This window comes from Gobio gobio (assembly GCF_949357685.1).
Source record: "Gobio gobio genome assembly, chromosome: 8".
NCBI classification, from domain to species: domain Eukaryota; kingdom Metazoa; phylum Chordata; class Actinopteri; order Cypriniformes; family Gobionidae; genus Gobio; species Gobio gobio.
In genome coordinates, this window is record NC_137114.1 from 34,630,682 (window position 1) to 34,647,100 (window position 16,419).

The following is a 16,419-nucleotide window of genomic DNA, read 5'->3' on the forward strand; positions in this document are numbered from 1 at the left end:
CTGAGAACAAGACAATCTGAAAAACACAAAAAGTTCAACTACCCAATTTAATTATCAAAACTTTGTTTTCGGTTTCAGTTTTCACCTAAAATAAATTGAACATTTCTGTGTTTCAGTACAAAATTAATTTCGGTGCAACAACAGACATCAAGAGTTGGCAAATTTTGGATGTAAAATCGGGTCAACCCTACAACAAAGCACACTTTGACCAAACCCAAAGCTAGAGCTGATCTGCGTTCCAACCATATCTCCAGAGCTATCATGAGCTTCAAAACATCAGAAAATACAGCCATGACATGAAGTCAAAAGGAGCATGCTCCAGCCAGGCAGTGAGAGGTTTGCATCATGTTGGATCAGTGCTGGGTTACATAAATGTGGAATCCAGCCAAAGCAGGGCTTTAAATTCTAGGAATATTTGAGAAACACAACATGTGCGACCAATCGCGAAAGATGGATGTGTTCCTCTTAGAAACTCAACCGGTTTCTAGTAATCTACATGAAAAGGGAACACAACATTCTGGGGATGTAATGAATACTCAAGGTGTCGTGAGTCTATAGACAGACTGTCCTTTCAGATGAGATTGTTTCTAAAGCAATGTCCCTGGAACTCTGATTGACACACTTGAGTATGGTTGTAGCAAGAACAGGTAGTGAGGAACAACAGCACATCATTTTGCCTGTGGCAAGGCCATGAACCTACACAGTTGCAAGATAGAGAAAGAGATAAAGACACGAATAAACATGCTTTCTTGTGTCTACAGCCCACGAAGGCTGATAAATAAACATACAGCCTACACTGACATGTTGGTGGGTTGGGGGAAAGAAATGCGAAACAAACCTTAAAAGGTGGGAATTTAGAGAAAACTACTACACTGTAATGTGAATGAATGGATTTATCGCTAAATGGCAAAGAGGTATCATCCAACATTGTGTAAACAACTTATTAGCTGAACACTTATTAGTTCCTGCAGGCAGCTCTCAAGGAAAACGTTAACAGTTTCCAGATGTCCCCATGCTGTGTTTCTTTTCCTGCACCCACCACTCATTGCTAGTCTTCATTTGAATTCATTCCTCCCCTCCTTCTTAGAAAACTGAAGACAACAAGTCAATCCATCCTCCACTGGGACACGCTGTTCTCTAACAGGAAATTCAAGTTTTGTTTTGACACATAGATTGTCTCATGCATATGTGACGCATAAACAAACCTGGCTCCTCCCACCCTGACTCAAAACGCCGCCCACTCCTCCCTCCAACTTAATGTTTCCAAGATAGTATCCTTCCAGCCCTCACATTTCCTTTATAGTTTTCCTTAAAATTTACATGCTTTTTGCATATTTGAACAACACTTCTGTTTATTCAATGGACTGTCTGAAGAATGTTTCAAACATTTTGTCCACACAATAAAACTGAGTGGTGTCCATAACAACCCTATTGACATTCATCGCAAGGGGGACAATTGTTTTTCTTCAAAACAATTGAAGATCTGATATATATATATATATATATATATATATATATATATATATATATATATATATATATATATATATATATATATATATATATATATATATATATATATATATATATATATATATATATATATATATATATATATATATATATATCTCAATCAATATATGACTCAAATAATAATAATTATTATTAATGTTGTTGTTTTTTTATCGTCATTATTATTATTATCATCATTATACAGTCATATTGACATAATCAAAACAAATTGTGCAGCCCTACAATCAAGCACAACAAACCTGGATCAAAATATATATATATATATATATATATATATATATATATATATATATATATATATATATATATATATATATATATATATATATATATATATATATATATATATATATATATATATATATATATATATATATACATTTCAGTATTTAATTATAAAAATACAATTATAGAATCATTTTATTTTAAAGTACAACTGTAAAATTACAATACTACAATACCGGTACAATACTAATATTGTATATAGTATTTATATTAAAAAAATAAACCATCAAGCTTTTATTTTGGCAGAAATCTGCAAGGACCCCCTAAAGCTTCTCTATTGATGCCTGTTTATAAGCACTTCTCACTACAAGTTTGGGAAGATAGTTTTAAGCATGTTGCATTCCCAAATTATAAGCGAGTAAACTTACAGTGCATGCAGAGATAATTTTGTGTGGAGAACACAGAACACAGTGGTGCAGGGCTCCAGACTAACTTTTTTCACTAGGAGCACAGTGGCCCCCAACTGAAAATCTTAGGGGTACAACCAGAAAATTTAGGGGTGCACACATGTTTGGTAAATCAACATGCTAACCAAATCTACTAATTTCCACTGCATTACTAATAGGGATGGGTATCGTTTTAACGGTATTACTACTCTTGCTGATACTGCTTATCGATCCGGTACTTTAACGGTATTCTTACCGGTTCTTTTTATTATACTGTATATATTTTTTTAATGAAAAAAAAAAACATAATTAAGAACATAATTAACATGGCTTTATAATCTGAAAAGTACAATATCTATAGCAAAAGAAACAGCAATGTTTGAACAAATATATAAAACCATATATAAATGGACCAGTGTGCAGGCATTCGGAAGGTCTGCTAACATTAATATTAGAAAGAACAAACCTACAAAGAAATCTAATAAAGTAATGAAATGTAAAATAACACTGCAGAGTTTTCACTGAATAAATTGATAGATTAATGCTTATAAAAGCGAAAGTTATTCATTCAAGAGATGTGAATATTTTCTATTTGCCTTAAATTGTTCGATTCGAATTAATGGCTCAATCGTCAGCAGGTTTATTAGACGCTGCCCCTTTAAGACCGAATGCAGAACTAATAATATCATATTCTCCTATTTCTCCAAACTATTTATGCCCATTTAAGATATAAACTGTTAAAGTAACAACTCTCCAATCCGGTCCTTTTGACACAGGCTATTTGTTGTTTATTTGATGGTTTAGACGCGCACACGAAGCCTAAAATATAAAGTGCAAGTCGGTCCATTTCGCAGCACACACACATAAGCCGCCTTGAAGTTGGAAACAGCGTCTCTTGCGCGGATTATTGTGCATTTAATTGCTCTTTATTATCAAACACATCCCGCAGTTCAGCAACAGTAGAGACTGCAGTTTACAACAATCACTCATTCTGACTTTAAGTTTAGGTTTAGGGAGAAATGACAGCGCAAGGCTGCGAAGGGAAGGATGTCGCGCTCGACGGAACAAGGCTATAGGAATAGTTTTACCTCATATCATCTTTTTATAATTCTTGGAAGCCGAAATCGAAAATAAAATTAGATTAATATCACAGCACTTCCCTAAAGTTTAACAAGACTAAACTTTTGTTTAGTTCTCTTGGCCACAGTCACTCATTAAGCGGACTGCGTGTTGTGTTCGCTGTAGCTCCACGTGACAGAGCTCACTTTCTCTCTCTTCTGGATTGCGAATAGCAAAAATGTATCACGGACAAATGGTTTAATATTATCTCATATAGAAACGGCTGGCAAAGATAGAATTTGCCAGATATAACATCTATCAATTATAAATAGTAAGTGTATTTTCTTAAAGGGTTAGTTCACCCAAAAATGAAAATTCTGTCATTAATTATTTACCCTCATGTCGTTCGACACCCGTAAGACCTTCGTTCATCTTCGGAACAGAAATTAAGATATTTTAGTTTAAATCTGATGGCTCTGAAAGGCCTCCATTTGCACAATGGCGCTTTACACTCTCAAGACCCTTAAAAGGTACTAAAGTCATCGTTACAAAGTCCATCTCACTACAGTGGTTCTAAAATAACTTTATGAATCGGCGAGAATAGTTTTTGTGCGCAAAAAAACCCTAAATAACGACTTACATAGTGATGACGATTTCAAAACAAGGCATCATGAAGCTTCGAAGCGTTATGAATCAGTGAGTCGATTGAGCAGTTTGAATCACCAAATTTCAGCAGTTTGGCGGTTTGACACGCGATCCGAATCATGATTCGGCTCACTGATTCATAACGCTTCGAAGCTTCATGATGCCTTGTTTTGAAATCGTCATCACTATGTAAGTCGTTATTTAGGGTTTTTTTGCGCACAAAAACTATTCTCGCCGATTCATAAAGTTATTTTAGAACCACTGTAGTGAGATGGACTTTGTAACGACGTCTTTAGTACCTTTTAAGGGTCTTGAGAGTGTAAAGTGCCATTGTGCCAATGGAGGCCTTTCAGAGCCATCAGATTTCAACTAAAATATCTTCATTTCTGTTCTGAAGATGAACGGAGGTCTTACGGGTGTCGAACGACATGAGGGTAAGTAATTAATGACAGAATTTTCATTTTTGGGTGAACTAACCCTTTAATTTCTCCAGTACCGACAGCAGGCAAATTTACTGGTCGCACATGTGCGACTGGATGTAAAATTCAGTCGCACACTCTCAAATTTTAGTCGCAAAATGCGAACATTTGGTCGCAGTCTGGAGCCCTGTGGTGCATTTTACTCTGCAACATTCAATGCATATTTTACCTGAATTAAATCATAGACTTTGCGATTTCATAATCGCACTAAGCCATTTTGCTATTTTGGTTTTGTTTCGATCAATCGTGCAGCCCTACATGACGTTGAGTTTTTGGGTGAATCTATCCCTTTAAATGCAAAGCACAAGTACACTCATTCAGGCAGAAGAAAGAATCACCACCATGTTATTACAGCAGGTCTCCAGCCTCCCTCTGCCAGAGCAGGGACACCACTGAATAGCATTTGACTGGAGCTGCTCAGCTCTCACTGCAAGCCTATAATTAAACAGCTATGGCAATATCTTCAGCTCCATCTGTACAGATCCCCATTGAGAAAAAGCTCAATAACGTTGCAACATCTCTGTGTGTATGTGTTCTAAGCAAGCACGCACGTGTGAACAGGCATTGACGTTGGCATTAAATCACAAGCAGCCTCCATTCACACTTCTTCATCATGTGGGATGAGATCGTTATCAGAGCTGCAGGTCTGGGCCGGAGTGCTACCGTGCTGCATATGCTCCGTGTGGCGTAGTGGGATCTGAGGGCCACCTCTCACAGCACAGCTGAAATGTGAAAGGGCACGCGCTCCCTGTTGCTATGCTTTAACTAGACACCTCTGGCTGGGTACAAAAAAAGTCAATCCTCCTAACATCTTTAATGACAGTGGATTGTAAACAGTCCACAGAAGCATAATTGGGCTCGGAAGGGAGAGCCATCGATATTCCCCAGGGCTCTGTGCTGCCATCAAGAGAAGTGTGGTAGATAAAGGTCACGTTTTTCTGTAGTCTATGGCTCACGGTGCCTGCTGAGGTAAATGGCCATTTATTTAATTTGAGAAGCAATTAAGCAGGCATCCACTTGCTTTGTGTTTACAGTGTCCTATAGTAAAAGTGACAGATCTGCAAAGTGATAGTGAGTTCATGAAATCGAGATGCAAGCTATATATTACCTTCATCATCCAAACTAATGTTGCCATCAAGACCATCACTAAGACAAGTGTGCCTGCCACTGGGGAATGAAGTACTTTAGTATAATTAGAAACGTATTTTGTATAATTGCAGCTATTATACAACAAAGTTATGATAGAACTCAATTTTCTTTTTTACTGACTAAAAAAGGTTCCAGACTGAAGCCTTAGGCCAGAAACATACTTAATACAATAGCACAGCATATAATTTACAATATAATTACTATTACTAAATGTCCTACCTGCAAAAGCCCATGTGAATATTCAACATGATTCAGATATCTGGGTCTTTTCCTGGCAGAAAAAAACAGCTTAAAGGGATCATCCATAAATGATAATGATCCCATGATTTACTCACCCTCAAGTCATCCTAGGTGTATATGACTTCTTCTTTCAGACGAATACAATCGGAGTTGTATTAAAAAACATCCTGGCTTTTCCAAAGCTTTATAATGGTTGTGAATGGCAGCCCAAAATTTGAAGCTCAAAAAAGTGCATCCATCCATTATGAAAGTACTCCACACGGCTCTGTGGGGTTAATAAAGCCCTCTGTAGTGAATCGATGGGTTTGTGTAAGAAAAATATCTATATTTAACACGTTATAAAGTAAAATATCTAGCTTCAAGCGGACCGCCTTCCATGATCCAACATAAGGAAAAAGTGTAGCGCCTCTCGCAATTCCAAATGCTTACGCTACGTCCAACGTCATAGTTACGCTAGTAACGCTTGTTTTTTTGTAAGTTGAAAACAGAAGGCGGTCTGCCAGAAGCTAGATATTTTACTTATAAAGTAAAATATCTAGATTCTGGCAGACATTTTTTCCGTATGTTGGATATGGAAGGCGGTCTGCTGGAAGCTAGATATTTTACTTTATAACGTGTTAAATATGGATATTTTTCTTACACAAATCCATCGATTCACTTCAGAAGGGCTTTATTAACCCCACAGAGCCGTGTGGAGTACTTATATAAGTACTTTTTGATGCACTTTTTTGATCATTCACTGCCATTATAAAGCTTGGAAAAGCCAGGATATTTTTTAATAAAATTCCGATTGTATTCGTCTGAAAGAAGAAGTCATATACACCTAGGATGGCTTGAGGGTGAGTAAGTCATAAGGACTTTTTTTGTGGGGGGGGGGTGAACTATCCCTTTAAATATGGTGGTGGTGGGAGGGGGTGACTTGAATATTCCAGGATCAAATAAGATAAACTTCCACCTCAGTCAGACTGACCCCGTGATATGGAAGACAAGAGTTAGCAAGAAGTGGATCTCAGCGTTGCACAAATGTATTTATGGTCATCCGACTGAACGGCGCAGCATGCGAGTCTCCAGAAACAGCTGATGAACAGCTACAGTACGTCACAACTGACACCCACTTCTCCATTTCAGCACGGAGAGGAAAAACACACCTCGGGCCAAGTGGGACAGATTTTGCCGCTAAACGTCACAACCAAGAAAAAAACGCTACAATTTCTCAAATTCTCACACCAACTAAAAAGAACAAGTTATTTGATGGAGATAAACAGTGCATCCTCAAGAACGAGATATCAGTGAGATGGATGTAAACAGCTTGTAGTGTACTCAGACCTTCTGCCCTTGGAGCAGAGATAGATTACACATAAAATCACTCTTCTTCTCAAGTGTCTTCCTGGAGAAGACCAAAAATGTTGCACCGTTCAGCACCAAAACTGATTCAGAAAAGCATGCTTAACTGAAGGATGAGGGGGTCTAAATGCCCCATCAGCACTGCAGGTGTGTGTCGGAGCGTGTGGGAGTGTTATATAAGCACAGGAAGACACATTGCTGCGTTGGAAGTGCAGGATATTTAATGACTCTCCTCACTATACTGGGAAGCATTGCATGTTAAAGGTGTATAGGTGGACTGAGTCATAACAGCCATAATTAAACCAAGAGCTTTTCACAGTTTGATCCTGCCGTAGACATCAACGTCCCTTCAGAACAGTGCCTGCTCTGTCAGCCGAGGGTTTGGACCAATGAAATGGTGTTTAAACAGCCCACACCATTCCAGAGAAGGCAAACCCTCCCCCTATATGAGACTGCTGGTGGGATGCAGAAAGGAGGAAGGCAGGGTATTGATGGATGAATTAGCTTGCTAACAGAACTGGCTGACATTTCCACCATAGTATGCAGTATTCAGCCCCAAGGATGCTGAGAAATAATCTTATTACCTCATTGACATTATTCTCTAATTTACCCTGTAAGACACTTGCAAAGGGCTGCACACAATGTATTTTTGCATTAACAGTTATATAATTATAATTAACGTCCTCTTTATAGTATTAGAGAATAATGCGCGTGATATTCTCAAAGAGGTCTCATGCAATGTACAGCGAGGCTTATAGGATAGGTTATGTGACTTGTCATGTGAAGGGTGGTGTTATATAAGAACTGGGCCAGTCCCGTAGGCCCTCACAGCTCTTAGTGGATAGTAGAGCACTAACAGCTCTAGGCAAATCTGCTCAGAGTTAGTGAGGACAGAGCATTCAGAGATTATAGTAATAAATGAGTAAAAAAGCCATTACCTGGACATCATAGAGTGCCACAATGTTCTCATGCTGGAGTTCCTATAAACAAAAAATAAACGCTATCTATAATTACTGTGGTATTATAATTTTTTTTTAAACTGTATAATAATAAATAAACAGAAATATATAAATATAATAATACAAGACAAATACCGGTACATTTACATTATATATTATTTAAAAAAATATATAAATACAATAAATAATATACACTGCCATTAAAAATGTGTGTTTGGTAAGATGTTTTTTAAAGAATTATATTATGTTCACCAAGGCTGCATTTGTTTGATTAAAAATACAATAAAACAATTTAGAATAAATGTTTTCTATTTTAATATATTTGAAATTGTAATTTATTCCTGTATTTTCAGCATCATTACTCCAGTCTTCAGTGTCACATGATCCTTCAGAAATCATTCAAATATGATGATTTGATGTTTAAGAAACATTTATTCTTATTATCAATGTTGAAAACAATTTTTCTGCTAAAAAAAGAAGAAGTTTTTTTCAGGATTCATAATAATAATATAAAAATAATAATCTTTTGTAACATTATAGATGTCTTTACTGTCACTTTTGATCAATTGAATGTGGTCTTGCTGAATGAAAGTATTCAAAACACACACATCAACAACAACTCACCTTTAAAATTTTGATTTCTTTGCCAAGCAGAATCTGGGATTTGGAGAGATTCTTTTTGTTAATACTCTTGATGGCGACCTCCCAATCAGTCTTCTGCAAATATTACACAGAGAGAGCAATTAGCAATAGGCTGGATGGCGGAGAGGGGTTACATGTGCCCAATTACATTTATATAAATCTTACAAAACATTTACTTTTTAAATGTTGACTGTTTAATCCTGTAAGTGGGAGTCTTTGGTTAAGGACACTAACATTTGCTTCAAAACAAAAGGCCATTCTTTTCAGCATGCTGCATCTATTTCTGAACTTGTGACCTGGAACCACATAAAGCTGATAGTATAATTGGGATTTTAGCCTTTGGGAGAGGCACTTGTGCAAGATGGGACTACACAGGGCCGCAAACCAGCTTAAAGAAACTGTGTCCCCAACGCAGAGTGGAAATCCATGAATAGAACGATGCTTTTCATGTAAATGTAGGTTAATAAGAGATGTTCCTGCGGCACACTGTGCCATAGCAAAGTGCTGGCAGCACGCAAGAGCGGTTGCGTTCATCTGGCCTCGCTGAAAACCAACTCAGCCAAGCGTGATAAAGGCAACCCAGAGAAAACGCTGTTGGCTTTTATATTGACCCCATTTAGTAGATGAGCATTCAAAGGCTCTGCTTTTAGAGACTGAAATGCTCAAGCGTTACTGAAAAGACAAGAGAAATGTCCTGTGTATGCAGCTAATTTATGTCCTACGTCAGTCTGCATGTTTGACATCATCAATCAGCGATCATAAGCATGTGTGATGATGAACACCGTAATATGTTTGTAGGATGAAAATAAAAAACTGTCTCACTGGTAGTATCGAGTCAGCTGCTTTGGATGAGGCAGGTGATCATAAATATGTATCACATTACGCCTGCTATAAATAGCTGATGATGGTCTACATGCTGTGCATACACTGAGCATTTCCACACACACAAACATATATGATGCACAATAAATCATTGACCATAAACATTTGATCTTATTAGACCAGGTTTCAACCGAACAGTTAACCATTTTGTTCAACTGTACATTTGAGGGTTTTGATTCCTGATTGTCATTCTAGAGAGATTAAACGCTTTTAAAGTGGCATGACATGGAAATGTATCTATTTTCTAAATGCATGCTATTGATATTATTGTGAATTCGTCCATGCATATGTTACAGTATGTTACAATTTTTTTAATAAATTTTTTTTTTCTTATCAAAATGTTATAACTAGATATACTGGTGAACCAACAGACTTCTCTCTGGTGAGCAATGGCAAGCTTGCATTCAGATTTGCCTTTCATCCAATCAACAACCAGTGGATTGAACCAAGTCCCCGCTCTACCTATTTTCTTTTTCAGTAATCCGTTTCACTCAGATATCACAATCCAGAAGAAAATATCTGTCGCTACATGTTACATCACAACTTAAAAAACGAAAAAGTATATTACTGCCATCCATTGTCATATCACTTATTGATCATAATATAAAAATAATGATCAGCTCAGCTAAAACATAAAAATCACAAATGAGATATTTTTAACATCTTAATTGGTTCTCCTAGACACCAATGAGATTACATGGAGAGAAACTGGAGATGTTGCCTGCTTCTCAGATGTTACACCCAAGAAAATAGCCCAGGGTTCCCACGTGTCTCCTCTAAAGATTCAGAAGAGATCAGATCTTACAGTGACAGTTCACCCAAAAATTTTTATTCTGTCATCATTTACTCACCCTGAAGTTGTTCCAAACCTGTATGAATTTCTTTCTTGTGCTGAACACAAAAGATTCAAAATATCTTTTGTGTTGTTCAGCAGAAGAAAGAAATTAATACATGTCAGTAACCAAACAGTTGATTGAACCCATTGACTTCCCCTACTATGGAAGTCAATGGAGTCCATCAATTGTTTAGTTCTCCATATTCTTCAAAATATCTTTTGCGTTCAGTATATGATGACAGAATTTAAATTTTTGGGTCAACTATCCCTTTAATAAAGTCTCAAATCTCATACCTCAAATCAGTCTCCAATCAACAACCCAACAGTATTCAGTATAACAGTTGTTCTTACTAATGCCTGGCTCACACTACAGGAGTTTTAAAATCCTATCCGATTGTAAAATCTGGTTGCAGCACACACTTCAGGAGAATCTTTGCAGATTTTCTTCCCTCAAATCTTAAACATGCTCACACTACAAGATTTGAAATTCGTGAAGCATCACACACTACAAAATGTTATGAAGATTATCGTGCCAGAGGAAGCGCGTCACGTGATCTACGCAGCAGATCGGAATCGGGGAAAATGGATACTGTAAACCGAAAACTTGCTCTATCAATAATGATCGCTTGTTGTGAAAAAAAAAACAAAAGCGTAAGAATAAACGAGTGTGGATGAGAAAATGGTTGGGGAGACGGGATCAACATGGACTGTCAGTTCTTCAGCGAGAAATGGAGGTCAAATTTACCTTATATTACTATCATAAGCCCTAGTATTCGCACAGGATTAGTTTTATCTGGGGACCTCGTGTGATTTAGAAATTACTCCCCCACATCTGAATTTTGCGTGGCGCATTCGCACGGGATAAGCAAAGCCTGTGATTTTACTCGAATTTATTGACTTATCTCCCGGATATGATGTCAAGACTTAATGTTTTTTTCGTTATAGATATAGCTGTATGAAATTATAAACAGTCGTATCAATATCATTTTGATTGTTTTATAGTAATAAAAATAATAATTTAGTTCAGTTAGAGAACAGACGCTAGGCTACAATTAAAAACTTAACTGAGCAATAATAACAATATACAGCGGAAGATTCAGTTTCAAACCTAAATGTAAAAGCGCCCATTTAAGCGAGTTTGTCATTGTCATTTTCTGTTTTTGTGTTTTTCATTAAGAATATTAAACACACCATTCAAGCAATTTACTCCCAAATTGATGCTCATTCTAAAGTGAAAGTATAATCCGCGCGGCCGCACGGGAATTCATAACGGTGCACATTAGGCTATATGCAGCCTAGTGCCATTCTTCGTTAAAGATAAAGATAAAAATGCACACAGGAAACAAAAACCTTGCAAAAATGATATACGATCCGCCTAAACCCGGCCAAATCACAGAGATGCCGATTCGCACGGGACTAATATTATCACAGGGCCTCGGTGTTTGGCGAAATATGGTAGGTCATTTGCGGGGGAATATTTACTTTACATATTACAGACATGGCCGATTCGGACGGGATTAAGATCACAGACATTCTCTGCAATTAATACAAATCACCAGATGTCCCCAGATAATAGCCTACTAATCCCGTGCGAATAGGGCTATAGTGTGCTAGAATGTTTACCGTTATAATATTGCCTGCCTAGTTCAAAAGCGACAGTGTCACCTTTTACAGTGTAGATTTGTGCTGTAATATGAAAATACAATTGGTGCTAGTATAGTAGGCTATGTATTATGAAATGTGTCTACTTATAAGAAACAATGGTTTGCAGCTTTCTCTCTCTCACACACAGCGCGTGCGCGCACATAGACACACACAGCGCGCGCGCACATACATAGTCGTAGACTTGTTTCCTATTGGCTATTGTGACAGTACTGACGTTATTACAATCTTGCTCATCCCGATAAATATCAAACATGTTTGATATGATCGGGGCGAGCCCGATTTGTGTGAGAGCAGATCGGGAGGGGCAAGATTTTATCTGTGAACGTCTCACATTACCAGATAATCTGCGCCGAACATCGGAACCGATCGAGGTCGTGGACAAGATTTTTTCTCAGAATCTCGGGAGGGGAAAATCGGCCATAAATCGGCCTAAAACTCCTGTAGTGTGAGCCAGGCATAAGACTTTTTAAGTAAACTTTACTTAATGTCCAATAAGTTGTTGAACTTCCTTAAAACAATTAAGTAATCTGAACTATTTGCATGCTATCCCTTAGTTACTTAGAAAACTCAAGTAAACATTACTTGATTGGTTTGAGTTCCACTTTGCCAAATAAAAAAACATCAACAACAAAAAAACAAGCAGGCGGGCAAAGTGTCCCTTTTCCCTTTTCCTCCACTGATTTCAAAAGGGAAGTAATAAATATAGAATATAATATATAATATTTGTGAATTAATGATAACATAACTATATTTCATGTCAAATAATAATCTTTTAATATTTTTTGCTAATATTTATGGCATAACTTTTTAATTGGGTTGATATAATCCCTCTGTCTATATTGACCATGCTTGAGTGAGTCAAACACTTCAACTTTCAGCATGCAAAACACAACAATGGTAACAAGGATTTTTTTTAAAAATTATTATTAATAAGACCTTTACAATTTTATTTGTTGTCCTTATCGGGGTTATACTGACAAAAGACAAATAGTAAAACGAAGCAATTAATTTATGCATGCCGCAATGCACTCTGGGAGTACACTTCCTCAGATCACAGATAGAATTAAGTTGAATTAAGTGACAAAACTTAAATGGTTTAAGTAAGAACAACTTAATGCAGTTTAGTAATGCTTCCTTAATTGAATTAAGGCAACGAGTTTTCACAATTGAATTAAGTAAACAACAAATTTGAACAAATTTGTCTTTACAGTGTATTTATGAAACAGTAGAATCTATCCCGATTGTTTCTACTGTATGAAAAGTAATTGCACATAACCATTTCATAATCTAATCTATTAGTAGGTACAAATGAAAATAATGCTTGTCCATAGCCTACTGGACTAGTCATTTAAAAAACACTAGATCATTTTTTTTTATATTTGTTAGTTTTGTGGCAATACAGGGAGTGCAGAATTATTAGGCACGTTGATTTTCTGATCATATTTTTTTTCCAGGCACATTTGACCAATTCCAAACCACAGTAATCCTAATAACTACTATTGATTTAGTATTTAATAATGTTTAAGTGATATATAATTGTTCATGAAGGCTGGAAATGAAAATCACCTTATATTCAGGTGTGCAGAATTATTAGGCATGTTTTCTTTTACAGATAAATTGAGCCAAAAAAGAGATTTAACTCAGACTGAAAAGTCAAAAAGTATTAAATGCCCATGAGAAGGATGCAATAATGCAATACTAGACATTGCAGTTAAAGCATGACCATTGGACAGTGAAATGCTCGTTGGGTCAGCAGGATCTGACAAAAACAGGTGGTGAAGAAAAGACACCTGTTAACTGCAAAAGAATTAAGAATTAAGGTGAAGAATTAAGGGTGAAACCATCAGGAACCCTTTAGTCTCCAGCGCCACCGTTTTCCAAAGCTGCAACCTACCTGGAGTCTCCAGAAGTGCAAGGTGTCAGGATCTCAGAGACTTCAGTTAGGTAAAGAATCCTAAAAAATGACCCCCACTAGATAAGAATCACAAGCTGAAGTGTTGTAAAATACATGAAGAAGGTTTTTTTATAGGCTTTATGGACAGATAGGTTGAGAGTGACTCTTGAAGGACCAGCACCACATCCTCTAGTACCACTGTTTGAAGAATTCATCTTCCAGAATCTGGCAGTACGTTTTGGGAGTTCATTTTTAGTCCATCTCTGCAAAACGGACTTCAGGATGGACTAAAATGAACTCCCAAAAAGTACCGCCAGATTCTAGTACTTAAGTAGTACTTAATTCTTCACCTTAATTCTTAATTCTTTTGCGGTTAATAAGTGTCTTTTCTCCGCCACATGTTTTTGTCTGACCCTGCTGACCCAACGAGCATTTCACTGTCCAATGGTCATGCCTTAACTGCAATGTCTAGTATTGCATTAGTATTGCATCCTTCTCATGGGCATTTAATACTTTTTGACTTTTCAGTCTGAGTTAAATCTCTTTTTTGGCTCAATTTATTTGTAAAAGAAAACATGCCTAATAATTCTGCACACCTGAATATAAGGTGATTTTCATTTCCAGCCTTCATGAACAATTATGTATCACTTATACATTATTAAATACTAAATCAATAGTAGTTATTAGGATTACTGTGGTTTGGAATTGGTCAAATGTGCCTGGAAAAAAAATATGATCAGAAAATCAACGTGCCTAATAATTCTGCACTCCCTGTAATGTTAAAGCGGCAACCGTTTTTCTCATAGCACAAGTGTGTTTTCTGCATTTGGGCATTGTAAAAATCAATTTGCAATCATAACAAAAATTTGCGTCCCTGTCCTTCCGCCCAAAGTAGACCGGTCAGTCGTATTGACGTCAGCGGCTTATTCGCGGAGGCTGTTTTATGAATGAATGACTCCAGCAGTGGGTGATCTATTCTAGCACACGTTACATAAAAACAACCCACGGTTTCTAATAAACAAATGATACGGTTCGCACAAGACGTGAAAAGCAAAATTAATTTACTACGCATATCTACATTTCTCTATATATCACAATGCATTTGTTTTACGCAAATGGGTCATATACATATCTCACTTATGATACTATACGCATGCAGTTCGAGTGCACAATGATGTTCTGCAAAAGGGTCTCGCTTATTTACCTTTTTATGTCTTCCCTTGAAGACGACCGCAAAGGCTCCGTGGCCGACGAGGTCTTTTCGGCTGTATTCAAAGTCTCCCACCGTCTCCATTTTTTGGCAGGTGTCCGGGGATAGCCTACACAGCTTGTGATGGAGAGGGTATCAGGAGCAAGTTCTTCAAACTCTCGTCAATCCAAACGACAGTCTGTTCAAGAAGCCTGTCATCCCCAAATTATCAATGCGATAGACGACTTGGTTTACTTTAGAGTTGACTAACAACTGTCTGGCGTAGAATTAGGACGAAGTAAGAATCAAAACAAAGGAATAGCTAGATGTGAAGTTTCACATATAGTTTCGCTGTCAGTTAACAAGCCACTTCGCAAAATAGCTTGATGAAATGGCCATTAATCGAGCTCAAATCTCCTGAGCTAGCTACATGATGTCAGTTCAGTTGAAAAGGAAAGATAGAGGTTGCAAACGCCCTGTCCCTCTGACTGCAATAGTGGCTCGTTAACTCAATAACGGCGCGGTGGGTCACTGAGTTGCCCATCGCGAGCTGGCCAAAATGACAGCCAGCGATTTGCATATACAATGTAGCAGATTTTGCTATTACAATGTAGCAAATAAATCGCATTAAATTATATGTAACGTTAGGTGTGTTGCGACATCGAATTTACATTTAGAAAAGCTGTATCGACTAAATAATAGCAGGTAAATTCACAAAACAACTGTTCCGTTTATTGCAAATAGTCAACCGTTCTTCTTCAACGATGGTGCTCTTCTTCAGATCCATACGATAGCTGTGTACACCATTTCTTCAGTTCTGTCCTGCTTTCGATCTCGCGGGACAATGCAGGAAAACATCAGTGCTTCACTTTAAAAAAAAAAAAAAAAACCTTGAAAAAGACGTTACAAGCACGATCCGTTATAGGTGAGGGGAGTTTAAGGTTTATCTTCAGTTCGTTCGGAGAAGTTGACCGTGGTCACAGCTTGCTGCATTACAATGACAGAGCTCTCTTACAGGAGAAGAAGACAGTCATGTCGTGTTCCTCCGCGCACGCGAGTGCGTAGTCCTCCGCCGCGAAGGATAGTCCCGTTAGCTCGCGAAAACAAAGCCTCAGCTCTGCAAGAAATCAGAGCATGCAAATGAGATGAATATTTTAAGGACGCTGTAAAAAGAAAAAAGCGTGCATTGCTAAGTGTCCACCAGAATACAGTTTTAATAAGAAAGAAAGAAAG

General features: G+C 37.3%; 1 protein-coding gene across 3 annotated transcripts in view; it reads right to left on the reverse strand.

Moving 5' to 3' along the window:
• ulk2 (unc-51 like autophagy activating kinase 2) overlaps positions 1-16,214 on the reverse strand; it is a 44,962-nt gene extending 28,748 nt beyond the window's left edge. For 2 of the 3 annotated variants that reach the window (XM_079823979.1, XM_079823978.1), the window contains exons 1-3: positions 15,202-16,186; positions 8,704-8,796; positions 8,059-8,100 (exon numbers count right to left, since the gene is read on the reverse strand). In XM_079823979.1, coding sequence (XP_079680105.1) covers positions 8,059-8,100; positions 8,704-8,796; positions 15,202-15,291 — 225 coding nt within the window. In that variant the 5' untranslated portion in view covers positions 15,292-16,186. Of the gene's footprint in view, positions 1-8,058; positions 8,101-8,703; positions 8,797-15,201 lie in introns of all 3 variants that reach the window. The other variant, XM_079823977.1, reaches the window with a different exon arrangement.
• Between the last annotated feature and the right edge of the window lie 205 nt (positions 16,215-16,419).